Source organism: Penicillium antarcticum (assembly GCF_028974205.1).
Source record: "Penicillium antarcticum strain IBT 31339 chromosome Unknown utg000009l_segment0_segment0, whole genome shotgun sequence".
NCBI lineage: Eukaryota > Fungi > Ascomycota > Eurotiomycetes > Eurotiales > Aspergillaceae > Penicillium > Penicillium antarcticum.
This window is the reverse complement of record NW_026695307.1, coordinates 1,177,994-1,203,362: the sequence shown is the minus strand read 5'-3', so window position 1 is coordinate 1,203,362 and position 25,369 is coordinate 1,177,994. Positions and strand designations below refer to the sequence as shown.

Sequence of the window (25,369 nt, the reverse complement as noted above, 5' to 3'; positions counted from 1 at the left end):
GCTTTGGGTTACTTGAGGTACTTTTTGGTTGTTTTCAGGGCCTTGATTTTTGTTGACTGTCAATAACATGCTCGCAAATACAAAACTTCAAGGAAGCCCTCCAACTTCTCTTCTTTGGTCAAAATAGTAACTGCTTCGTTCTACAACATAGCACAGAATAATCCCGAAAAAAAAGAAAGATTGCTTAGCTTTTTATGAACCTCAAAAGGATAATCATGACCTGAGTTTTCACTGGTCCATCGAGAACCTAGAGTATTTCCAATCAGGTCATCTCACTCCCTAACATACACCGAACATATCTGTTCAATTCGTTTATGCCGTTAGGACGAAGGAGCTTCGGGGTCACCCTCAGCAACGAGCTTTCCAACAACAAGGTACTTCTCCGAGAAACGCTCCTCCCATGACTGCAAATTCTCCAATTGATCCTCATCCAAATCCTCCAGCTTATCCAAAGGAGCGGACAAATCCTTAGTCAACATCTCCTCATCGAAGCTCTGGTGAGCCAAGCCGCGGGATGCGTCACGGCCAGCAAAGTTCTCGTAAGGACCGCCCTGTTCAACCCATGTATCGTCAGCGTGTGTCCAGCTTCAGCTCCCGTTCTAGACCCAGCCCTATTCCTAGACGTTCCACGGGAATGGATTCCAGCACATACCGGTCCGTAGAAGTTCCTTCCAGGAGAAACATCAAAGACACGACCCCGTACGGCGAGGTAGACGGGCTGGTCGTTCAATCCATTAAATTGGATCAGCGTTTTGGGTGTGTAGGTCTTGAAGACGACTGGTGGGGGGCCGCGCGGGAGGGCGACTGGTGCCTTTGGTCGGAAGTGCCAGTAGATTAGCACCATGAAGAGGGAGAGGAGGATTAGGTTGATTGGTGATGCGATCGACATCCTGGGTGGTGTTAGTTGTCGAAGTTCGGAGCTTTGGAGATGAGGTACAGCGAGGGTGCGGGCGCTGGGGATGGGGACACAAACACTTCGGGCTGTGGTACAGAGTCTGCTTGTTTGTTAGCAGGGTTGGACCATGTGGGAGGTGGCACATTACCGGCCATGTTGATGTTGAGGTTGGAATGGAGCAGTCGGGAATCTCGGGATGAGCGGGGAGCTCTATACTGAGCACGTGATTGTCATTTGCCGAGTTGATATACTTTCTATTTACTTGTGCTTAGTTGTACTTCGTATAGACGTCTCGGTGTTTCTTGGTCTATTCTTATACTATATGGCATGTGAATGATTGGAGAACAGGCCTCCATGCTAATTTAAGACGCCAGCAGGCCCTGAGCTGTTTCATCTCCACTGACCATCCCCATTTTAATTCGTTGCCTAGCCAGTTAGCTTGAATCAGTGATGCCATGTTGTTTCTTTGCCTTTCCCTGTATTCTAGATCTTTTCTCTGAATAGTTTCTTTTCTTCGATTCTATACATCTCGAGAACTTGGCTCTATATTCCGCACGCTTCCGGGCTTGTCCGTGGTCTGCCGCCCACAAACAACGGTCTCAACCCCCTTTCCTTGAGAGGTCGCCCTTTTTTTTGTCTTTTGTCTTTCATCTCATCCTTTTGTACGTGCTGCATGGGAATTCTGCTTTCTTTTGCGATTCTAATTGTATAGATCTGCCGCGTATCCGCAGATCAAAATGTGGTCCAAAGGGCCATTCAAGTCTCGACGGAACCCCACATCAAACCCGTCTCCGTCTCCTCCGGGTTCGCGGGATAAACAAAAGGGTCTACCTCCTTTGCCTAGGTGAGTTTGGCGGTTGGAATGCTTGAAAGTAAGATCTAATTATGGCAGTGACTCGGTCAAAAAAGCTCCCTCACATGACATGAAAAAAAGATACTCAGACGTCTCGTCTATTGGATCGCCAGGTCCTGGTCATGAATGGCATGGTAGCCAAAGTAGCTTCTGTGTGTCACCAATAGAGGAAGGACAACCATTTCCTCCTGCGCAAAAGGACTATCGGGTGTCTTCGGCACCAGCTCCGATTCTTATGGCTGAGAAAACATACACAGCCTCACAGTCTACGCTGCAGCCTGTCCAGTCAGTTCACAAACTCACTCGATTTGCGCCTGAGCGGCCAGCGGATTGGGACAATTATGCGCCTGAGCCACCCGCAACTATAACAGGCAAAACACGCGCCACCTCATCACACAAGCCCTCTGGATCCCATACATCCAACTTGCTCACTTGGGGTCGCGCGCAACTCCGCCCCACCAAAAAGCTCAACGAATCGCGAACTCGAATGAGCAGCGTCTCAAAGAACGAGGAACCTGCACCAGAACTCAGAAATAGATCCTCGTCACGTGTGTTATCAAAGGAAGCGTTGTCAAAGGAAACACCCTCCAACCGCGCCCCAGAGCCGAGTCCCCAGATTGGAAGTTTCGGTTTTGTCCCGTCAACAGTTACAACCATCAGTGCCGGTGGCCCAGTTTACGTGCCCCCAAGGCCAGCAACAGACCACGCCCCCAGTCACCCGTGGCCGAACCCGCCAGTGTTTAAATTCGACGACGACGATAGGATCGCCAGCATGATGCTTCGAAGCGATGAGCCAGCTTCCCGTTTCAGCGGAACCACTGACACGGCCACTGACGCGGGCAGCCAGGACGCAAGCCCGCGCGAGAGCTTCCAGATTGAGAACCGGTCCACAGATGACCTTTTGTCAGCCTCTTCTATCATGTCACGACGCCGACCAGTTCCCAACGGCATGCCCGTCTCGAAGAAGTCTTCGACTGATATTTCCAGGAAGCCTGTTCGCAAGCCTACCCCGTCCCAGGTGGCACAGATGCCTGCGGAGAATCAGACGCCTCTTGCGCCTGAGGAGCCCAAGGATGCACAGGGCCGTATTGAGGCTCTGGAGACCAAGCGGAATGAACTTGCCCAGCGCAGATTTAACTTGCAAACCATGGTTGATGAGTTGAATAAGGTTATCCAGCCTACCTCTATTGCTTACGATTTGGCCGCCAAAGCTGAAGTTAAGAAGAGTCTTCAGAGTATTGGGAATGAGATCGATGAGATCAAGAAAGAAGAGCATGATCTTGGAATGAAGATCGCTCGTGCATGGCGTCGGTTCGACGAGAAGGAGAATAATGGCGATGGTAATAGTCTCTGGGTCAAGCGTGTCACTAGTTAATGGCGGTTTATCTTCGTTCATACATACGGAGATTGATGCAGTGATCGTTCCTGCTATTTGGTTTGAATCCTTTTGGTTTGACTTTGTTCTCTGGGTGGTCTGCATGTTCTTTTGTTTTCGACTATTGGGGCGTGGGTTGTTTTTAGCGTTCAATTCCCCTACTGCGCAACTATTGCAAGGCAGGATGATACCCCATTCGATTCGGAATTGTCCAAGCTATTGAGCTTTTTCGTTCATTTGTTTTGTTTTGACGAGTTCTAATTCTCACTGTTCACTGTTCTTTTACTCAATCTGGACTGGAGGAATTATAGAAATGTGTAGATTTGCGATCAAACGTGAGGTAATGGTATGTGTTGGTGGCTAAGGCTATACAAGGACACATAGAGAACCGATGAGTGTTGTCATAATGCTGGCGCTATCATTTGAAACCACCCATCCTCCGCTCTCGATGAACATGGCTCGTGGAAGTCGTGAAAGAGTCGAGGGAAGCCTGGCGTCGGGCTCGTTGTGGGGGTTCGCCGATGGTTTTTCGATCGTTTATTTCTTGCCGGACTTCTTGATGCCCTGCTGACCGGTGTTGAGGGGACCCTTCTTGCCCTTGGCGGCCTCCATCATGTCCTTCTTGGCCTTGGCATCTACAATGAAGGTCAGTACACGATCTGAAATTGCGGAGTGGAAATGAGACATACCAGCCTTGAGCTTGGCCTGGTGAGCAATGTCATCCTCATCGAGCTCCTTCTTGTCCTTCTTGGCGGCCTTCAAAGGCTTGACCTTGCCACCTGCATGTCGCAAAAACGTTAGTGAAGTTCTTCGATGAAAGTCAATATGTTGCGCACCTTCTCTGCCTTGACCACCCATTTCGTCTGAGTTAAAACCGTGGGAACGGAAAGAAAAAAGTTCTCAAGAGAATCGGAGCGTTTTGGATGCGATTTTCAACGGCGAAAAAAAAGCACATCGAGGGGCGCGCTTATCATATAGAGGGGACTGTGTTTGACCGCTTCCTCTTTCTAGACTAGTGCAGAATCTGCCCTATCTTCAACCTCAAATCACGATTGCACATCTTTTACACAACTCCATCATCGACACCTGCATTTGCAATCTCTTAAACTTGTTTCGACAAGTTATGCGACTGGAAGGATAATCTGATACAAGGCTTTGGAGTGAAGGCAGGCCTCTTACAGCTGGTTGGACTTTCACAAATCCCTTTGCTTTCAGAAGATTGTTTTTCACTGGAGCTCCTGCTAACTGAGCATTCCTTACTTGCTTGAAGCCTCCTCCAAAGGCCGACTGAATCTGAAGTGAGAAGAAAGAAGAAGAAGAAGATCACCCGCGCATCTTGTCGATTTACCTCGGCCCGTCGCAACCATGTCGCATCACAGATCGAGGTCCTCATCGACCCATTCTGAGGGTGAGATCGTCGAACCAGGACCAGAGATGAAGGCAACTGCGTCAAAACCTCCTTCTAAAGGCACCAGCATTGACCGTCCCACCAGAGATAGTCCACCCTCTGCGCCCTTGTCTCCCCCATCACTGGATGGCGCTAGTTCGCCACGCCGCCGGAGGTCGCCCAGGCCCCGCTCTCGCTCGCCATATCGGGATAACAGAAGCTCTAAGCGTCGACGTGACGATGATTACGAATACGAGAGATACGAGAGCCGACACCCCCGCCCCGAACTTTCGCGAAACTACGGGCCCAGATACGACGACAGGAACAGAGTTCGATCTCCCGACCGCCGGCCGAAGTACTACTATGACTATGACCGCGATGATAGTCATGGCGGGGGTTTGCGATACAGTGATGACTACGATCGACGCCAGGACAAGCGGCCGCGCACCCGCAGCCGATCCCCATACCGTGAATCGAGAAAGGCCAAGAAGTACTCAGGCGACGAGCTTGATCAGAAGGTAGATGGTGTTGTGCCTTCAGCGGACTCCGGAAGACACAGACCCACTGAACAGGTATTGAGCGAGCGAGGAAAGGCATCTGTCGCCCGGGATTTCAAGCTTGGTGCTGAAACACGAGAGAATCAGGAGCAGGCTTCTAAGTTCCAGGCCTCCGTGGCTGATGAGTACGTTTACGATTATTTATATCATGGACATGACTAACAATGTCTACAGAGAGCACCCTAACCCCGAAACTGTGGATTCGCAGCAAGCTGAGCCAGTCGACGAAGCCGCTGAGCTTGAAGCTCGCCGTAAACGTCGTGAGGCCATTCGGGCCAAATACCGAAGCCAAGCCACTCCTCTCCATCTCAGAGCAGTGGAAAACATTGGTGAGGGTGAGACTGATACATCTACGCCTGGCACTGAGCCGACTAGTGCAAAGGAAACGTCGGGTTTGTTCCCCTAATATACCTCGGTACAGGCTTAGAACCTAACATGTTCACATAGATTCCCCTTCAAGAACTCCACTGGAACAGCAGGTCGATCTACCCGATTTCAGCCTCGGAAACGACGTTGATTTGGCCAATTCCAAGGCTCCTGTCAACGGTGCTGATGAAGATGAGCCTTCTGCTGCTGATTATGACCCTACCCTTGACATGAAAGAAGAGAGAGAGAAGCACAGCAACGTACAGATCAACAAGGACGACGTCTCATCTGCAGCATATGATGAAACTCAAACGGCCAAGCAGGATGTCCTCATCCCTGATTCGAAAGACGATGCATACGACATGTTCGGAGACGACGATGACATGTTCGCCGAAGACGCCCCGCCAGCACATGCCTCAGCCATGTCCGCTGTTCCTCAAGGCAAAGAACTGGATGTTAGCATGATGGATAACTGGGACGACTCGGAAGGCTACTACAACGTCCGACTTGGAGAGCTGATTAACGGAAGATATCACGTCACTCAAAACCTAGGCAAAGGAATGTTCTCAGCCGTCGTACGCGCAACCGACACTAAGACTGGGAATCTGGTCGCCGTCAAGATCATCCGTCAGAACGAGACCATGCGCAAAGCCGGTATGAAGGAGATTGACATCCTGGAACAGCTGACGGCGGCCGACCCGGAACACAAGAAGCATATCATCAAGTTTGAGCGACATTTTGAGCACAAGGGCCATTTGTGCATGGTTTTTGAGAACCTTAGCATGGACCTACGTGAGATCCTGAAAAAGTTTGGCCGAGATGTCGGTCTCAACTTGCGAGCGATCCGGGCCTACGCGCAACAGATCTTCCTCGGACTGAGTCTCCTCCGCAAGTGTAACATACTGCATGCTGACCTCAAGCCGGATAACCTTCTTGTGAATGAGCAACGCAACATTCTGAAGGTTTGCGACCTGGGATCGGCGTCTCCGGCCTCTGAAAATGAGATCACGCCTTACCTCGTCAGTCGGTTCTACCGTGCCCCAGAGATCATCCTAGGCATCCCTTACGACTTCGCCATTGATGTGTGGTCTATCGGCTGTACACTCTTTGAACTGTACACGGGCAAGATTCTGTTTACCGGTCGAAATAACAACCAGATGCTTCGCTCGATCATGGAATGCCGAGGCAAATACCCACCGAAGCTTCTACGCCGCGGGACCCTGGCGCCCCAGCATTTCGACGATATGCTCAATTTCCACAGTGTGGAAGAGGACAAGATCACCGGGCGGCTGGTTACAAAGATGGTGGACTTTAAGAAACCCACGCGTGACCTGAAGACCCGACTGATGAGCCAGGGAACGCGCGGAATGTCCGACATGGACGCCAAAGATCTGACGCTGTTCGTGGACTTCCTCGACCGCTGCTTGAGTCTGAATCCCGAGAAACGAATCACGCCCGCGGATGCACTGAAGCACCCGTTCCTGACGCGCAAGGTGTAACGAAGTGGCATGACGGAAGGGACCACGGTTTCAGCATTGCAGCGATTGCCTGCTGACCAGGATGGCCCAGCCTCCTGGACCGACCCTGTCCCGGCACAAGGATAATGTAATCAAGATATCGGCGTTACAGGATGATCTCGAGGGTTGATTTAACCCTAGTCCATATGCATCACTACCAACAGTATGTAACTTATCTCTTCAAACTTGAATCCAAAATCCAATCCAAGTCCAGATGCACACCAAACATTCTCCCCCGGTTACAGCCCGTGTCGCTATGTTTACATCTACATGTCCCTGTAAACATGCCCCCTGTTACCGAGGGGCTGGCTTAAGATCCATCCAGTCCAATCCAACCCACCCAACCCCTCAGACCGTACAGGCGCAGCGCCGTGTAGCCACCCACAACCACCGTAGACCTACTCTATAAACAAAGAACAAAGAACAAGTCCAACCCCTCTACATAACATCATGCCATCCTGTACCAACCGGACCAGCCCCAGAACCGGACCCAAGACATAAGCCAGCCCCTACCATCTAGCCACAACAATAGCCTCAGCTCCCCCCCGCCCTCTAAAGCCAACACTAGCGAACAGACCCAAACTCTCGGTTCCATTCCCTCACAATCGACAAAGAAAGCCGACAGCGCCTACCAAACAGATCTCCATCCACTCCTTTCCCCTTTCCGACGCCCGACCCCGATTCCCGGGTAGAAGGTCGACGAACAAACCCTTTTTCTCGTCGGATCTGAGGACCGAAGGCTATTCTACTCCTGCTTTCGGTTTGGCTTGTTCTAGATTTCTTTCTGTACCAACCTTTGCTCCTCGGTTCCGTGGGTTCGGGTTGCGAGTCTCATTTTTTGGGTGTGGGGGAAGGTGTATTCCCTTTGCTGGGGGTATGGAGGTCCAATTTACGGATGTCCGTTCATGTTAGGGGTTCCAATGCTATAAGTTACATGTAGACTCGAGTAGAACCTAACTTGACATTCTGGCCGGATAGCGCGGGTACACCACTCGCATACCGTGGAACATTCCTAAAGTCGATCGTGTTCGTATTACGCCTCAGGCCACCCTTTGTGTCTATAGCTCATATCTCACTACCTCATACCTGGCTCTAGCATGTAGTCTGCAGGTCACTCTATTAGAAATCAGTTCTTGGGTGGTTTATTCTTGGCTATTGGCCCGGTCGGGCTTGAACGAGGTAATTGTGAGCGAATGGGAGAGGCGGTGGGCTGGTTGGGTGCCGATTGGGGAGTTTGGCTTTTTTTTTTTTTTTTTTTTCCCTGCTTTGGCTTTTGTTTGGGGGTGGCTAGCTTGGACTATACATGTACATTGGATAGTTTGGGACTAGTGTTGGGTGGTGGGTTTTGGTTGGTTCATGTCGCTTTACTACTGGATATGTCCGGGTACTGTACGTAGATTCGTAGGTGAAAAAGCAATGAGGGTTTCTTATGCGCATGTGGATGTGGACGTGTCTACCTGATCGGTAGTTTTGTCTATAGTGGAAGAATTTGTACAATTGCAAGTCCTACTGATGAAATAGAAGCAAGTGGGGACGAATTCCAGAAGCCCCTTGCCCTCGCCACCCGGGTAGAAATCCAGTAGCTATGACTCCGTAGAACACAATGGCGATGGCGTGGCAAAAGACAGCCGCAAAGCTAGCATTTAATCTCCGACTGAGCCTACCCACTACAGGGATTGTACAGGAAAGAACAGGAGTAATCATGATGTCGAGATGTGTTTATATTGTGGGTCCCCGCCACCTGCATCTAAGGCAGACTTTGGGCGCTGAGGCAAAACAGGAGAGATACTGAAAAGAGATAGAAGGGGGGGAAACAAGGATGATCTGTGGCGGTCGGCAGTTGCTGCTGAGGAGCAACTGACTCGACCCAATAGAGGGTGCTAGTTCCACGGGATTGTGACGGTGGAATCACAGTGTGCTGTGTGATGCTTCGTATGACAGATCTTGGATCACCTCTAGCGGTGTAGACGAGCCACCGGAATGAGAGCGGGACTGGACCAGAACTAGAACTGAAGCGGGACTAGATCCAGAGCTTGAACCAGATGCCCCCAGTACCACAGACCAGAGTATCAGAGGCAAGAGAGGAGATGATTCATGAACAATAAGCAAACCCTAAGTAGCCGCCGGGTCCGAGTGATGGCCAGCTGCATTGCCAATCCTGGGGTACATCGCTACCCGGCAAGCTGCAAGGTCGAAGGGGGCGAAACGGGCGTCACTTCTTGATATATCATAATGCTCCTCCTGTGTTGTACATGCTACTAGTTGAATTGGGACGTTCGGGTCTTGGGAACCGATGTGACGCATCGGATACTTGCTTCAGGTGATTGGACCGGCTGCGGGCGAGGGTGATCTGGTGCCTTTTGGGTAAGGGGGCCATGTTTATTGACTTGATTCTCACCGCAATACTAGGACTCCGTACAATAGACATGTACTACAATAGTCTACGCTGCACTCTCTATATGAGTGGGGATATGGGGCAAAACATGTCTAAAAACGTCCGACTCGGATCAGGACATGGCCCTTGCCTATTATGACGCAGGTGGATAGAAAAGGGAAGACAAAGACATGGGTGTGAAGACCCCGGCAACCGGGGCGGTTCCCATGAGAATACAGTCACTAGTCCAGCCACCGAGAGGATAAGGAGGCATGGGTTGCACAGGACCAATACGAAGACACCAAGACTCCGACCATCTGGACTTCTCCCAGATGGTCAACGCACATTAGCGCCAGGAGAAGATGAGGTGGCCTGTGCAGTGCTCAGCAGGGCCAGGTGTTCTCGAAAACGAACAGGGCAAATGGTTGGCCATAGCGCCCCTCCTTCATCGCCTCACTTCTAGACTCGGACTTTGAAAGTGGAGTGAGGGAAAGACGGTGAAGTTGATCTTTCACTTTCTGTTTCACTAGTTTCACAGTTAGAGTCATGAAAGTGGAGGGTACCGCATTCAACCACTCAACAGTATCCTAAGAAAGTAGTATGGGTCCGATCTGGGAAAGCGGGGCTGGGAAGGGGGCCATGAGGAGAATGCGTTGGCAAATGTGTCAGGAGGTTTGGGAATACGTGGGCGTATTGCCACAGGGAGACTGTGGTGGGAGTGGCCTGGGAGTGGCCACCGAGAAGGAAGGAAGAATAGGGGGGGAATTCTACAGGATGGAGACGATCGTTATGTGGAGCTGACCAATCACGGGCGGTGGCGGATGCAGGCAAGAGGCAAAATGGCATTATGATTGGCAGAATGATACACCGCTATAGTTAGACGCATCATGGATTATTTTCTTTTCTTTTTTTTGGAGTGGATTTATTATTTTGGGATGTGTTATATTTGTTAGATTACTGTTATTCCGTGTAATCAGTATTGTTTTGATGTGGATCCTCCACGAGGCTGCCATCCTCTATTAATATTCCCCTTCGCCGCTATACTTCCATCCGTATACCCTCTTACATATACTTGCCTTGTTTCTATACTCTCCTTTCGCCTTCATATCTCTCTCTCTCTCTTCGCTGTGCCTCTTCTCCCTTACTCTCCCTCTCTTAAACACATATCTCCGAGGATTGGAATGGATGCCTTGTGAATTGCCGTGGACCTCAGGACGCTCTTAAATATCTCCCTGGATCTCTCTCCCTTTGCTCTCTCTATTCTTCCAGGACGACTGTAACAATGTATCCGGCCATGTTACCAACACCTCCACCTTCGCCAACCCCCCGTTGTTATGCTCCCGAGGACCGTTTAGGATTCATCTTAGCCAACCGGCTGGAACTGACCTCAGTCCTGGGCGTCGGAGCCTATGGTGTCGTCTATACCGCGGTGGATATCCACACCAACGTGGTCTATGCCGTCAAGGCTCTCAACAAAAATGGACTGGATCCTCGACAACTCAAGTTCCAACAGCGCGAAATTAGACTGCATCATCTGGCCAGCCAACACCCCAATGTGGTTTCTTTAGTTCGCATCATGGATTCCGTGGATTGTACCTTTGTCGTCATGGAGTTCTGCCCAGAGGGAGACCTGTTCTCAAACATCACCGACAAGGGCCACTTTGTCGGGAACGAACCCTTGGCCAAGAGTGTATTCCTCCAGCTCCTGGACGCTGTACAGTTTTGCCATTCCCTCGGGATCTATCATCGGGACCTCAAGCCCGAGAACGTCCTCGTTACAAATCAGGGAATGACAGTCAAGCTCGCCGACTTTGGCTTGGCCACCACAGATTACTTTACCTCGGACTTTGGATGCGGCTCCACCTTCTACATGTCGCCTGGTAAGCCAACCTCGCCTCTGAAGACACGACAGTGGCTAACTTGAAACAGAATGTCAACAGTCCAACGCCCGCCCCATGTCCTGCTACATGTCCGCCGCCAACGACGTCTGGAGTCTGGGCGTGATTCTAGTCAACCTCACCTGCGGTCGCAACCCATGGAAACGCGCCTCGATCGAGGATTCCACATTCCAGGCCTATTGCAAGGACCCCTTCTTTCTGAAGACCATCCTCCCACTCTCTCCCGAGATGGTATGTATCCTGAGCCGCGTCTTCGAGCGTGACCCAAGTAAACGCATCACCATCCCCGAGCTGCGCCAGCTCATTCTGGAGTGTCCTCGCTTCACGGAGAATCCCATGGCCCAGTCCCCAGCCCAAGCCCAACCCTCCTGGGTGCCGGATCACCTCAACTACATTCCTCAGATGCCAATGTTCATGGGCCCCATGGAACCCCTGCATGCCCAGCCCTCCAACTCGTCTTCGGACTCGTCGCAGTACTCGGCCTTTTCCCAGTCTGCCGCCTCCGACGGCTCCGCTATCACCGAGGACTACTCGGACAATACTATGTCGCCGGTTGCCTCAGGCCAGATTCCCGACTGCAAGGTGGTATTCCCGTCTGCTTGCGCTGAGCCTTTCTACCCTGCGGATCCTTTCGCTTATGGGGGGTTGGGCTACCATTCCAACCTGCCGCTCGAGGTCCCGGTCTAGATTGCGCCTTGCTCCATGGGAAATACCCAGTATAACGCCAGCTGCATGATATGACGTCTTTTACTCTCCACCATCAGGCGTGAATTCCTGGATTCTGCCTGGTTTCCATCCTGCATATCTCGGGTCTCCTTACTCTCTCCACTTTTTTCCGCTCAGCGGATACCAAAAGCGGCCGACAAAACAACCAAAAGTTGATCGCGTTGATCATGATCCACTGGATTCGGCCACCAGCTTTTCTTTCCTTTTGGATATATATTTTCCCTTTTTTTTTTTTTTTTTTTTTTTTTTTATCCGTGGACTTACAACACCCTGGAACCCTTTTTGGATTACCAGGTTTTTTTCTACTGTTTTAATATGTTCGACACATACCGGAGGACCCTTGATTTTTACCCAGTTCCGTGTTAATATATTGGGAACTATGACTTGAAGAGAAACGCCCCTGGGAGGGCTGATGAAACGCGGGGTTTTGATTATTTGTTTCGGATTGGCGTTGACCATTATAGGTCTGGGGTTTGGATATGGATTGAATGTTTTATTTTCACTGTTCATCTTTTGGGAAGGGTATTTCGGAGGGGTTTTATGGTTCTGGGTGGTGATATGATGATATTTCTCGGTTTATTCCTGTGCATAGACTTGTTTTCTTTTTCACCCTTTTGGCATTGGCATTGGCGGGACCATTGACTCTTGATTCTTGATTCTTACGATATGATACCTCGACACTGCGAAAATATGTTACAATCTACACCGCATTTCTATTGCATATAATATCTACAATATAAATACATCGACAGTTATATCAAGATCTACCCCTGTCTGGTTCTCCGTATTCCTGCTGTACAGCTCGGTCTATTGTCACTTTACACCATCTCACCCGCATGCGCCAAATCTTGGCCAAACCCTCTCATCCCTACAGACCCCTGTCCTTTTCAACAGTTTCCTGTCCAACGTTACCCCGTCCAACAAGACTCGAGCGCATTGAGAATGTTTCGTGTTTTTGTGAGATGGACCCGTGCCACCGTGGAACCAACCGCCTAACTGAGACGCATTCTCTGGTAAGGTGAAACGCATATATGTCTACCAACACCAGATCACCAACATCACCACCACAACTACACAAACAAAACCTACATATTCCTTCCTCCAGTAACACGAATGGTTTCCCCATTAACATAAGAAAACCAAGGCGAAGCAACCCCAAGAATAGACCTAGCAGCCTCAACAGGACTAGCAGGTCGCCGCAGCGGAATGTCAGGGTACGCATTTGCATCAGCCTCCTTCTTCTTCTTCTCTTCCTCCGCAGCAGAGCCCTTCTTACTAGCAAGCTGCTTACCCGGAATTCCAAGAGCAACCTTTGTACCGTCCGGAGTCGTGATGAAGGCGCCTTCTTCCTTGGCAGCCGTTAGGCGCGTCGTTACGTAGCCGAAGGCGATGGTGTTTGAGCGGACGCCGAAGGCAGGACCCCATTCCTTTGCGATTGTTTTTGTTAGGCCTACTACGCCTGCTTTTGCGACGGCGTAGTTGGCTTGGCCGCTTTTTTTGGTTGTTAGTTTGGTGGTTGTGATTCGTTTGATTGGAATTGGGAGTGGGAGTGGGTTGATGGGACTTACGCATTACCGTGGATTCCACTCGTGCTGCTAATATTGATGACCACGCGTGGTTCTTGATCCTTCACACGGAAGTAGGGTGCTGCTGCGCGCACGAGGCGGAAGGGCGCTGTGTTGTGGACTGCCAGCATGGTATCCCATTGTTTATCGGTCATCTATAGATATAAAAGAAGCAGTTAGCACAATGTCTCCCGCATAGAAAGCAAGCATAAGAACATCGAGATTGAAAAATCTACGGAGTCCACATACCTTGTGAATAACCCCATCCCAAGTGAACCCAGCATTATTCACAATAATGTGAATCTTGCCATTGCCGAATTCAGCTGCGCGCTTCACAAGCTCGGTAATGTAGTCGCCGTCAAGGATGTCACCAACAACCGCAAGGGCACGGCCGGCCTTGACCGAGTTGATGGCGTCAGCTACGGCATTGGCTTTTTCTGTTTTGATTGACTGATTAGACAAGCTCAATGAATGAAGTCACTGGAGTGATAGTCTCACTGGCATCAATGTCAGCGACAATGACCTTTGCGCCTTCGTTTGCGAATAGACGTGCGGCCTCTGCGCCGATTCCCTGGCCTGCGCCGGTGATGATGGCGACTTGGCCGGCTAGCACGCCGGCTGGATAATTGAGGTGCTCATTGACCTGATTGAGGCGATCGGAAGGGGCCATTTGGATGGTTTGTTTTATTTCGAGTAGAGAGGGAAGGCTTGGTTACATGTAGGTGTGAGAGGGCGGGAGTTTCTTATAGAGAGAGGCTCTCGGCGATAGTGACTGCCGAGGCTGTTGCGGACCGAGCAGTGTGGGGTATAAGCCTCCCAGGTATAGACTGCACTTACCTACTATTCTCGTTACTCGTTGACTTGAGAACAATGTTATACAGGCGATATGTTTTCCATTTCGTGTTCCTGATATAGCCGACCTGCGTTTACTGTTCAGCTTCAGCCCGTGGATCCGATCCCATCGCATCCTTGTGCCCCTCCTCTTCTCTCTTCCCTTCTCTCCCTTGCCTTGCCCTTTTCTCTACACATTCACATCCCATCCATGTCCATATCCCACCCTTGGCGCACCAGATAACGACAGACTAGAGTTGACTTCCTATATGTGGATATGATGATTATACTTCCAAATCAAAGACATTCGTCGCGCATCACCCGTCCAGAACCGCAGATACATTCACCCCACGAAGTCGAATGTAAAAATGCCAATACGGTAGCTTCGTAACCTGCAATGATAGGAAGCAGCGCTTCGCTTCTGGGTGTACCTGATGACAGCTCAGTATCTAGATCCGGGAGGAGACCAACATGCTCAGAAGGAACCCAGTGGGCATGGTGTTCTTCTGCAGCCTTTGGTTCGGACGGTTCGTCCACGTTCAACGTTGGGATTTGGAGATCAGTGGCTGTAGCAGCGATCTTCAATGCCATCAGTACCTCTCTACATTGCAATAGTAGACCTCGCAAGAGGAAATTGCGTATCTGCCGGTTTTCCTCGTGGCAGATCTCGTAGTATCCGTAGCGGATGTCGGTGCCATGTTCTGGTCGTGGGATGCGAGATGTCTCGCGCGAAACCCAGTATTCGAATAGCTGGAGCGTAAGGTTGAGGACCGAGATGGTTAGCAGGAGGGTTGTGCTGTCTTTGGCGCATTTGGTACATTGGAGGAACACTTGGCAGGCACAGAACGTGCATTTGATCGTCTGCAGACTGTGATCAAGTCGGAGTGGTACTGACCCGGCCAGGAGGTGGTTCAGCCGGTTCATATGGAAGAGCTGCATGTCCAGGCATTCGCATGGCGAGAGTGGGTACGATGATGCCACGGAGCCTGCCAGGGATGGGCTGGCTATCCCCTCTGCTAGTGATTCCCCTGATAAGAATGTCGGTGTGACTGGCGTGTGTGGATATCCTATGCCAGTTGGGATTGCTGGACAGGGGTCCACGAGGTCGGTGAATGGTGAACTTTCGACTGTTGATACCTTTCCAGGACAGACGGAGGATTCTAGTGTGGTTGTATTTCCAAAACTCCGGGGACTTTCCCAGAACCCGGGTTGGTTTGATATCGAGCAGACCTGTAGTGGGTCATGATTAGCAATGTGCCGAAGAGACTATGGGATATACTTACATCGTTGTCAATTACTGGATCAGCAATGGTATTCCCATACGCACTACCAAGCGGCTCCATATCGGCCACAGGCGCCACAAGTCGACTACTGCGAAAGCCACGCATGGCCGGCTTTTCTTCTTGCAGTTGGCCCAACTTGCGGAGAGTGGCCCGGTTCTTGCTGCCTTTCGGTTTGCCGGATCGATTGGCGAATCCGTATTGGCACTGTAAGCCGTGGCGTAGACAACGGGCGCAGACACTCTTGCCAGACAGATTGCATTTCACCTTGGATTGGCGGCAGTTTTCGCATGCAGTCCGGAGCTTTGGTGCATCTCCGGCATAAGATCTGCTATTGGACTCCGCAAGCATTGGGGCCGCTTTTGGAAGAAAGAACAATAAGCAGAGACAAAAGAAGCAAGTGGAGTCTGCCCAATACGATGTGGATGATACTGTGGCCTGGGTTTGATATAGGGGAAAAGAAATTTGAGAAATAGAAAGCCAGGATGCAATCATACCACGCACATCCAATGAGGCCAACGCCTCCCACCCCCCCCCCCTTGGCCGTGGATATATATAAACAAGCTCAAGCTTCAAGGAGCAGAAATGTCACTCTGGCATCCGGATTCCATGTACCGACGGCAGCCGCATACAGAGGTCAGCCGCTGTGAAACCCCAGATGCTTCTATCTGATCAACCACGCATGGGATGCCAATTGGCACCGCTACTCAGAGTGGAGATGAGGCAGTCTCGAAGACTTGCCAATCTGACTCATCCAAACTAGGAATTAAGCACGAATGCCCAGCTATGCAGCCTTCTCTTTCGGCCACTGCCCGTGATGGAACATAGGACAGAATGGAGCACTCACGCGTATGGGGTACCGGCCAGGGGTCCTTTTGTTCAAGTCATACACCCTGATGCAACGTTGAAAGCGCCAATTTCGGGGCTAAGTTTCTGTTGGAGAACCCCAAGAATCTACCGTTGACAAGGGCAGTTGGTCTCTAATCGTACTAGGGCGTTGTTCTCTCACACAGGTACCTCCAGACAACGCCTCCATGTGAAAGAAAAGAAAAAGAGCGGATTCCCAGCGGCTGACCCGATCCAGCTACTGCAAATGAACTATGTGCTCACCGCTTCATCTCCTTCTCGTCGTCATCGTTGCACATAACTGATCCGAGTTATCGTCAGCAGGGACTGGACCCTCGAGAGGGCTGTTGAAACGGTGGTCACGTCACGTACGCTACATGAATGTTTCGTTTCAGGCTACTTTGAAAAGAATGCCATGAGTATGCTGTCCGACCTCGATTGTGCTGTGCTAGACCCCATCTTCTCAGCCGCGTGGAATCTGACAGGTCTCGGCCACCCCACTGTGCCGATAATCAAATGCCTTCAACAGCCCTGTCAGGTGGGCAACGGCTGCGCAGACCACTAGCACGTGGAAGATTTGATGCGAACTCCCTACGATGTCGAATTGTCCGGGCATAAGGCGCTCCGGTACTCGGGCCGCATAAATACCTGCTCCAAGGATATACAAGAAGCCTTGAAGAAGTAGCCAGCTGAGACCAATCTGCTGTCGCATTTGATTGAAGCCAAAGTGGAAAACTCCGTGGAGCACAGGGAAGGCGGCAGATAAGCCCATTCCGACAAACATGGCGGCACGGAACGGACGCCAACGCGGCGTGCGGAACCGAGGCAAAATGGACACAAAGACACAACCCAGTCCAATAGTACAAATCATAGTCCAGTACCTATGCTGGAGCTCGGGTACACAATAAAATCCATAGAAGACGCTGGGAACAAAGCTGCCCACGATGAGTCCCACGATCCCAATGTAGTCAAGTGAGTTTCCAATGCGTGCAACCACCGGTGAATGGTTAGAGATGGTGTGATAAGTGGCGGACATGCCCAGGCAAAAGGCCGCCCCAGCAAAGAAACAGGCAAAGGCAATGATATCAGAATCGGCCGCATTCTGGTATCGGGGAGCAAGCAAGTGGTAGAGTTGGTACGCGGCAGGCGCCGCAATCACCGCCGGTAACAGGTGGGTGTAGATGTTGACGGTCTCATTGTGAACGTAACCCAGCGATTGAAATGAACCTAAAAAAGAGGACGAGGCAGGCCGATATCCAGTATGGATGTGATGATTATCGCGTTGCCAATGAGGCAAATCGTCCCAATGAAGCAGTCGCTTTACAACATTGGGAGACGCTTCGAGGACACTCGTTATCTTTGCAGGCTGTATGTCGGTCTGCTCGTCAATAGGGCGACGCTGGCGAGCCATCACGTGTGATATGCAAGTATGGTAGGATGTCAAGAGAACTTGTGAAGTTGACCAGCAGAATATGTACAAATCTGCAGAAGAACAAGTGAATCAGATTGGTAAAAGAGACGTTATCCTAGAAATCAAATAAAAAGGAGAAATACAATGTTGGGCAGTTGGGGTAAACCAGCGAAATCGCCCTGTTGGGAAAATGCCTCGGACCAGCTGGTGCAAACAGTGCAAACATGCAGTATATCAATCAACGACTGGACGTTCATGTGCTTCCCCACCCCCGGAAAAAGATGAGCCGCCTACGCCCTGTAGCAGACTCCCTAGAAAATGTGGGATTCGTGTCAAAGGGTGATAAGAAGTGTGTCTGAGATGCACACCCTCTCAGAACACCACTAATATGCATTCGCAGGCTGCTAGACCCGAAGGTCCAGACCGAATACTTTGACAAGATAGTCGACCGATATATGCGCTTCTGCGCCCACCACTCCAAAGACCTCGACGCCGCACTGGCCTCTCTCCCTACAAGCGCTTCAAATGACGCAACCTCCAACCCGCCTGCTGCCCTGCGATCAACATCAAAACCCCCACAGCGGGGTGTTCCGCCACCGTCAACAGAGCTATCTACCCTCCTCCTGTCCCTGCGCAAGCTGCGCGAAGCTGTTCTAGCAACGGCATCAAATACCACAGCGACATTCTCGCAACGGGTCCACATATTCTCGATCCGCTTGTCTATCCTGGCTCATCATCCACCATCATATTTCCCCTCGCTACGATATAGCCTCGACAAATTACACTCCCAATCACACCCACTACCAGACTCCGAAGCCAAGGAACTGGTCACATATCTAATTTTGGATTATGCCTGTCGCCAACAGGACATGGTAGCGGCCTATGAGCTGCGCGCCCGGGCGCGCAAGGAGCATGCGTTCCATTCGCAAACAGTCGATAAGGTTTTGGCGGCGTTGTTGCACGATAACTGGGTTATCTTTTGGCAACTGCACAACAGCGTTGACTCGTACACTCGCGCTGTGATGAATTGGGCCTCGGATCGCGTCCGCAGGCACGCGCTCAAGGCTGTTGGCAGTGCTTATCTCAATGTGCATATTAGTTGGATTTTGGGTGGTTGCACGGGTGATGAACAGAATTGGACGTGGGACAAGTTGGTCGAGGTTGAGAAGCTTGGTTGGGCGAGAGAGGATGATAAGATTATCATTAAACGGCCGAGACAGCTGGCTGCGCCTAAGCCGGCGCCGACTTCCACATGAGTACATGAGTACATGGACCGTGGTTTTTTTTTTTTTTTTGGACAAGAGCATCTTGTGGCATTTCTTTTCATGCATGGCGTTGGTTGGAAGTCATTGGTAGATTGGTATCTTTCATGGAGTACTTCGTATTCATAGACAGTGTTCAAATTGGCATCTACGTGAAATTCAATTCATTTGCCTCCAGGGATAATCACTTTGAATTCGAGTGTTATAATTTTAGATCCGAGTTTGGTCGATCTAGATTAGTGTGTCCTGTGACAAGTTGCTTAGAGATCGTGTCAGCTAACTGCCCCTTCATATGACCTGCATTGTCGGAGCACAATTCGTAGACCGTTGCCATGTTAAAGATCAACCCCGCAAAAGAATGGTTGGCCGAGACTTGAGCCTCAAGAAGCTGACGGGACTGGAGAAGGGTCAGCAGGTTGGACTAAGGTTTGAACACATCCTTGTTAGTAAAGCACATACCTCATCCAATTGGCCGGTGTAAAGTAGACAAACTGCCATGTTCTGAGCCACCAGAGCCCTATCTGTCCGCGTCTTATCTTCGCCAAGGGCGCGCCAGTGAGCTACTGCATCTGAGTAACGACCTTCCGCCATACTCAACAGAGGCTCCAATAGAGCTGCCTCCTTGGTGTCTTTGGACCCTCCAAATACCTGGCTTGCCGCATCAAGATCACCAATCCGTAGTAGCAATAATGCTCTCCTGAATTTTGTGGTCTCAGTCTCTGACCCAGGTGCCTGCAAGGCCTCGAGAGATCGTCTTGCTGTATCGAAATCACCCATCTCTATCAATGAATTCACGCTTCTGACACCAAGGTCTGCCAATCTTTCTCTCCATAATTTCCGCTCGTCCTCACTGGTTTCGGGGCGCATAATTTCCTTTCGAGCTTCCAAGCCAATTTCATACAGCCCACCAATGCTTCTGCGTGAGTCACCAAAGCCAATACTCTGGAGTCGTACAGCGAGCACGCGAAGAGGCCATGGGACGATGTGGCGAAGATTCGGCGCACGGATATGGGTTGGTTCATTATCATCATTTTGAGCAGTCCCGGGCTTGTCCAACATGAGGTCAATATAGTAGAATGCCGAGCTCAAATCTTCGAGAGCCTTCGATTCCTGTGCCGCAAGGATTGTATTCCCCGACAGCTCCAAACATGCCAGTCGTGTGTAAAACAGGGAGAAAATGAGTTTAACATCCGTCGGGGAGATCAGTGAGGACGTCAAAATGGCCGCAGAGAAATGCGCCGCAATAAGGAACCGGCCCTCAGCCACTACCTTCTCGAGGGCGCCAAGTGAGGTTGATAGGGGTTCTCCCGGATTAAGAATAATGAAATCGGAGCGCAGCGAAGGCGGGATATCAATATGTGAGAGAGTATGGTAGATATTATGTCGAAGAAGGAAAGATAGGTCTTTCCCTAAGGTTTCTGGTAAATCATCTGGGGCGAGCGGATCTAGCTCGTGGAAAGATGCCCCGGTGAAATGATCTGAAGCAAGCATTGATTTGCGTTTGGTTGGCGAAGTGGGCAAGCTGGATGGGGCGAGTGGACTGGATTGAATTAGAATCTAGATGTAGCGGTGGAGGGCAAGGTACAATGCTCACTCATCTGATGCATCTAGAGGTCCTCTCGTTGAGCTGCGGGGCCGAGAAGCTGCACGGGTAATCAGTAAGGGGCAATTTGGGGATATTGACGAGGAATGAAGTGGCGCTCACACCTAGAGATATTCCGGTGATGCTTGTCGTGTACTGGATTCATTTTGAACACTTCCAAGTGTGACAGTGACAAAGACCAAACTGCTCTGCGATGAACAAAACATCTGATAAGCTATCGGATTCTGCCAGGGCGGTGGACGCCGGATCTGGCGACTTGGCCGCGATCTGGCGTTGCCGGATGCAACAAGCTGCCACACGTTCCCTACTCTTCGCTTCTTTCTCTAATTTCCTTGATCTCCTTGATCTTGCACCACTCCTTACCTCTTTAATTGACACTTTACAACTTCAAAATGGGTGCGACTCACAAGTACTCGGTCATTCTTCCCACCTACAATGAGCGGAGAAACCTCCCTATTATCATCTGGCTGATCCAGAAGACCTTCAACGAGCAGTATGCGCCAATGTCGACCCAAACTCGATAATAAATTGCTAATATATTTTTTTCTATTTAGCAAGTTGGATTGGGAGGTCATTGTCGTTGACGACGGATCCCCTGACGGCACCCTCGAGATTGCGCAGCAGCTCCAGAAGCTCTATGGCAAAGAACACATCATCCTCAAGCCCCGCGCAGGCAAGCTCGGTCTGGGAACCGCCTACGTCCACGGCTTGAAGTTCTGCACCGGAAACTTCGTCGTCATTATGGACGCCGATTTCAGCCACCACCCCAAATTCATCCCCGAGATGATCAAGATCCAAAAGGCCACCGACGCCGACATTGTAACCGGAACTAGATACGCAAACCTCGGAGATATAAAGGGCGGTGTCTACGGCTGGGATTTGTTCCGGAAGTTCACTTCGCGCACTGCCAACTTGATCGCCGACGTCATGTTGATGCCCGGTGTTAGCGACTTGACTGGTAGCTTCCGCTTGTACAAGAAGCAGGTGCTTGAGAAGGTTATCCTCAACACTGAGAGCAAGGGATACAGTTTCCAGATGGAAATGATGGTCCGTGCCAAGGCCATGAACTACAAGGTTCGCGAGTGTCCGATTACCTTTGTCGACCGTCTCTACGGTGAAAGCAAGCTGGGTGGATCTGAGATTGTTGAGTACCTCAAGGGTGTGATGAACCTATGGCTCAAGGTTTGAAATGTTCAATGCGCGTTGTCATCGGAAATTGTCTTACCCAAATGGTCCAATTCGTCCAGTCCCAATTCATGCCTGGACTATCTACTCTACTGCCCTGTGCTGTGATATACCCCTCTGCTATTTCAAATCCGTGCACTTTTGGGTGGTGTTTGAATGACCTGTTTATTGTGCATATCAATTCAATGTTCTCTGTCTTTCAATTATGTATTCCATGTCTCTATATGACCATACCCCACAGCTTAGATACTGTGCAGGTATCGTAGAACGCGATCAATAAGCTCCTGTTGGCCCTCACCCTTGACATTGTGGCTGGCTCCGACAATCACACCGCTGTTTTCCGTATCCCATGAGCCGCCTCCGGCTTCAGTGGCCTGCTGCCACCTCTGCAACAGTTTTTGCTTGTCCACCCAGTGTGGGCAGTATTCATCATTGCCAGAATACAAAAACAGCAGCTTAGATTGGATATTTCCTTGAGTACCGATCTTCCCAAACGTCTCCTGCAGGCGCTCGTCGCTCAAGTCAGAGCTGAAGAGATCATCCTCAGATGGATGTTCAGGGCTTTCAGGGCTGACCAAGCTCAAGAATCGGCGAGCACTCAACGGCGTGTCGGCAGGATACGAAAGCCTTGAAGTGAGATGCATTGGGAGGACATTATCGATGTTGTCCTTGGTGGATAAGTTCTGCTTAGAAAAGTCCACGAGGTCATTGTACACCTTCTTAAGCTCATCGGGGTTTGACGATTCGGCGATGATTGCTTGTAGGCCTTCTCTGTCTGAGGCAGGAGCCTGCAGAATGGCACCGTCAAGTTCAGGGCGACGCAAAGGCGCCTGTGAGGTGGGGTTGGGCGAATACAGGTAGTGAAGGACATCTTGGCTACCTGTGGAGTGACCCATGATTGCGATCTTTGCGGAGCTCGCTGTAGGACCGGGCTGTCGAGATGCCTTAAGATCGCGAATGAATCGGACGCAGTGGCCGAGTTCTTCTACATCGCGATCGAGGCTTCCCACTCCCCATCCGCCATAGGAAGAGGAGAGCAACACGGAAAAGACAGACCACTCGGTGTTTTCCAATGCCTTAGCTAGTTTGGAGACATATGGGACTGTGCAGAATCCATCTGTCAGACCTCCCACGAAGATCAGGCTATGGAGTTTGTTGACGTCTGATGGTGGGGTGAACTCGAAGGCCACCAGTCGCGGAGCCTGGGAAAATTAGCTCAATATATACATATATGTACATATATATAAAGTGAGTCTCTTACATATTCATGAAGTACGCCGGCATGCGACTCACCGCGGCTCGCGTGTGAAGACATGATATAGATGTTGGTGTTGGCAGCTGGTGAGTGTCGAAAAGGACGGTGGGTGATCAGCAGTTGACGTAGGCGGGGTCGGATCACCCATGATTCAACGTCCTTCACCCTAAGATATCAGTGACAGGTTTTGCAAGCATTCCATGCAAGATGACATTTGCTTACGGTACAGCAGCGCTCACTACTCGCTTTAGGCTTAGCCAGCTTGGAGCTGAGCACCCGCCAAGAGCGATCGCGACCTCGGGAATATCAGATGACTCAAGGCAGTCTTTCTTCGAGTTGCTTACATTAAAGGCACCAATTGCTCACAAAACGTGAGAGTCACAAATTATCAGAATAACGAAATTCAGATATGAACTCGATCGCAAGGATACGCACCCCTCGCCTCAAGAGCATACACATACAGCCAACATGCCGATACATCAACACAAACTCTCGAGCTGATCAGATAATGCAACTACCTGATGGGAGAACCCTGGGATATGCTGAATATGGCCCTGAAACAGGCTATCCATTGATGTATCTTCATGGCTATCCGCAGTGCCGCTATGAAGGCTCTGTCATGGAGAACACTCTTCATCGACATGGGATTCGCATGATTGCCCCAGATCGACCAGGATTCGGCCTTTCAACGGACAAATCAAATCGCCGTATTATGGACTGGCCTGCCGATGTTCAAGCCCTGGCTGGCCATCTTGGTCTCCCCTGCTTCGCCCTGATGGGTGGTTCAGGCGGTGGGCCCTATACATTGGCGTGTGCGCATGCACTTCCTCATGAAATGATGTCCGCAGTCGGTATTCTTGCTGGAGGAGGAGACTGGCAGGCCGGAGCAGACCACATGCCATGGATATATCGGATATCAGCTCTTGCGGCAGATTATTGGCCGGCTGGATTGCAAGGTTCATTGGGCATTTTGGTTTGGATGTTCAGGAGCGGATTAAATTCACGAAAGGGGATCCAATGGCTTGATGGCTATTTGAGAAAAGACAAGGAAAAGCATTCCAAGACAGTTGAAGAGCGAAGAATGGAGATACTCCGCGCTTTGTTTGAGCCTTTTAAACAAGGCGCCGGCCCTGCTGCATACGAAGCGAAGCTATTATCACAAGACTGGGGTATTGCATTTGGAGACATTACATACAACAACCTTCATATCTGGCATGCAGGGGAAGATTGGAACTCACCGCTGCCGATGACGGAGTTCTATGTCAAGCAATTGACTAACAACCCTTCTTTCAAGGTTTATGAAAACGACACACACTGGACGATCCACCGGCATCTGGATGACATACTATCGGAGTTGATACCAGAAAGCTCTAGTACAAAAGCCTGAGTGCTTCTACTCTGGTTCTAGGTCAAAGCGCAGCAACATCAATTCTCGCCCAGTGTTGCAATGGTATCACGTCTTGTACACACTAGTCTCTGCTCAATCATATGGCGTCATATCTCAACTTGCTCGTACTTTAAACCGTTCTTGCTGTGACATCCTGAGTCTGTTGTTGCATCCATGGAGTAACCAATAATCTTGAAACTGAACTACGCAACTGTGCAACTTGATAATTTCTATCAGAGAGAAGTATCGAACTTGGCTAGAATTGGGCGCTGCTGCCAAACATCCATAGAGATTTGAGTTTGCACATCAGAGAGGTAGAGTTGGGTGTGTATGATATGAGGTCATTGTTTCTCTAACTCGGGAAGGTGGTATACAGCCTTGCCCACCATCATAGGATATCGATTGCTCTTCGTGTTGAGGGACATAGTGAAATGAGATAGGTCAACTATGCAAAAGGCATATTTCCCGAGGGACTTGCCCAAAGATATGGATCGGAAATTTCGAATCCAGTTTTTCAAATGAAATGAACCATAAATGAAGATGAATATAGCATTCAAAAACACTTGATGCATGAAATGTAATAGGCTGAATAATTTGCGGCGAATAAACAATGTAATCGGACATGCGCTATCCGTTTTTGGACTAGCGTCACCACCCTTGGCCGTCCATTGAAGCTTCACGTCATTCTCTCATGTCAAAGATTGGACAAATTCAATACACAAAGCAAGCTTTGAGAAAGCTTTGGGCTATATCTCTGGTCTGATTGAGTCTTAAGGTACTGGATGTACTTTACGCA

At 50.3% G+C, this 25,369-nt stretch overlaps 13 protein-coding genes across 13 annotated transcripts; 6 read left to right on the top strand and 7 right to left on the bottom strand.

Annotated features, from left to right (window-relative positions):
- Positions 1–320: 320 nt before the first annotated feature.
- On the bottom strand, positions 321–1,050 carry N7508_008813 (cytochrome b5-like heme/steroid binding domain-containing protein; the record flags this gene model as incomplete). The annotated part of the gene is made up of 3 exons (XM_058466876.1): positions 321–551; positions 653–890; positions 974–1,050. 3 exons carry the CDS (start codon positions 1,048–1,050, stop codon positions 321–323), a joined length of 546 nt encoding a protein of 181 aa, XP_058314722.1.
- Positions 1,051–1,632: 582 nt separating this feature from the next.
- On the top strand, positions 1,633–3,123 carry N7508_008812 (uncharacterized protein; the record flags this gene model as incomplete). The annotated part of the gene is made up of 2 exons (XM_058466875.1): positions 1,633–1,739; positions 1,788–3,123. The coding sequence occupies 2 exons, from the start codon at positions 1,633–1,635 to the stop codon at positions 3,121–3,123; spliced, it is 1,443 nt and encodes a 480-aa protein (XP_058314721.1).
- Positions 3,124–3,660: 537 nt separating this feature from the next.
- Positions 3,661–3,981, bottom strand: N7508_008811 (translation machinery-associated protein 7; the record flags this gene model as incomplete). The annotated part of the gene is made up of 3 exons (XM_058466874.1): positions 3,661–3,758; positions 3,813–3,902; positions 3,960–3,981. 3 exons carry the CDS (start codon positions 3,979–3,981, stop codon positions 3,661–3,663), a joined length of 210 nt encoding a protein of 69 aa, XP_058314720.1.
- Positions 3,982–4,488: 507 nt separating this feature from the next.
- N7508_008810 (putative serine/threonine protein kinase (Prp4)) lies at positions 4,489–6,932 on the top strand (the record flags this gene model as incomplete). The annotated part of the gene is made up of 3 exons (XM_058466873.1): positions 4,489–5,192; positions 5,242–5,459; positions 5,515–6,932. 3 exons carry the CDS (start codon positions 4,489–4,491, stop codon positions 6,930–6,932), a joined length of 2,340 nt encoding a protein of 779 aa, XP_058314719.1.
- A 3,674-nt stretch (positions 6,933–10,606) lies between these two features.
- On the top strand, positions 10,607–11,909 carry N7508_008809 (serine/threonine-protein kinase; the record flags this gene model as incomplete). The annotated part of the gene is made up of 2 exons (XM_058466872.1): positions 10,607–11,204; positions 11,254–11,909. 2 exons carry the CDS (start codon positions 10,607–10,609, stop codon positions 11,907–11,909), a joined length of 1,254 nt encoding a protein of 417 aa, XP_058314718.1.
- Positions 11,910–13,033: 1,124 nt separating this feature from the next.
- N7508_008808 (SDR family NAD(P)-dependent oxidoreductase) lies at positions 13,034–14,183 on the bottom strand (the record flags this gene model as incomplete). The annotated part of the gene is made up of 4 exons (XM_058466871.1): positions 13,034–13,439; positions 13,517–13,668; positions 13,763–13,950; positions 14,012–14,183. 4 exons carry the CDS (start codon positions 14,181–14,183, stop codon positions 13,034–13,036), a joined length of 918 nt encoding a protein of 305 aa, XP_058314717.1.
- A 458-nt stretch (positions 14,184–14,641) lies between these two features.
- Positions 14,642–15,975, bottom strand: N7508_008807 (Zn(II)2Cys6 transcription factor domain-containing protein; the record flags this gene model as incomplete). Its single annotated transcript, XM_058466870.1, has 2 exons — positions 14,642–15,574; positions 15,628–15,975. The coding sequence occupies 2 exons, from the start codon at positions 15,973–15,975 to the stop codon at positions 14,642–14,644; spliced, it is 1,281 nt and encodes a 426-aa protein (XP_058314716.1).
- A 958-nt stretch (positions 15,976–16,933) lies between these two features.
- Positions 16,934–17,881, bottom strand: N7508_008806 (hemolysin III family protein; the record flags this gene model as incomplete). The annotated part of the gene is made up of 1 exon (XM_058466869.1): positions 16,934–17,881. The coding sequence occupies one exon, from the start codon at positions 17,879–17,881 to the stop codon at positions 16,934–16,936; it is 948 nt and encodes a 315-aa protein (XP_058314715.1).
- A 224-nt stretch (positions 17,882–18,105) lies between these two features.
- Positions 18,106–19,137, top strand: N7508_008805 (uncharacterized protein; the record flags this gene model as incomplete). The annotated part of the gene is made up of 2 exons (XM_058466868.1): positions 18,106–18,230; positions 18,282–19,137. 2 exons carry the CDS (start codon positions 18,106–18,108, stop codon positions 19,135–19,137), a joined length of 981 nt encoding a protein of 326 aa, XP_058314714.1.
- Positions 19,138–19,345: 208 nt separating this feature from the next.
- Positions 19,346–20,841, bottom strand: N7508_008804 (uncharacterized protein; the record flags this gene model as incomplete). The annotated part of the gene is made up of 3 exons (XM_058466867.1): positions 19,346–19,540; positions 19,603–20,683; positions 20,738–20,841. Coding segments are annotated over 3 exons (1,380 nt in total), but the record flags the coding sequence as incomplete, so codon positions are not given.
- A 297-nt stretch (positions 20,842–21,138) lies between these two features.
- On the top strand, positions 21,139–21,934 carry N7508_008803 (dolichyl-phosphate beta-D-mannosyltransferase; the record flags this gene model as incomplete). Its single annotated transcript, XM_058466866.1, has 2 exons — positions 21,139–21,239; positions 21,301–21,934. The coding sequence occupies 2 exons, from the start codon at positions 21,139–21,141 to the stop codon at positions 21,932–21,934; spliced, it is 735 nt and encodes a 244-aa protein (XP_058314712.1).
- A 239-nt stretch (positions 21,935–22,173) lies between these two features.
- On the bottom strand, positions 22,174–23,246 carry N7508_008802 (uncharacterized protein; the record flags this gene model as incomplete). Its single annotated transcript, XM_058466865.1, has 2 exons — positions 22,174–23,133; positions 23,193–23,246. The coding sequence occupies 2 exons, from the start codon at positions 23,244–23,246 to the stop codon at positions 22,174–22,176; spliced, it is 1,014 nt and encodes a 337-aa protein (XP_058314711.1).
- A 448-nt stretch (positions 23,247–23,694) lies between these two features.
- N7508_008801 (alpha/beta hydrolase) lies at positions 23,695–24,573 on the top strand (the record flags this gene model as incomplete). Its single annotated transcript, XM_058466864.1, has 1 exon — positions 23,695–24,573. One exon carries the CDS (start codon positions 23,695–23,697, stop codon positions 24,571–24,573), a length of 879 nt encoding a protein of 292 aa, XP_058314710.1.
- Positions 24,574–25,369: the final 796 nt, after the last annotated feature.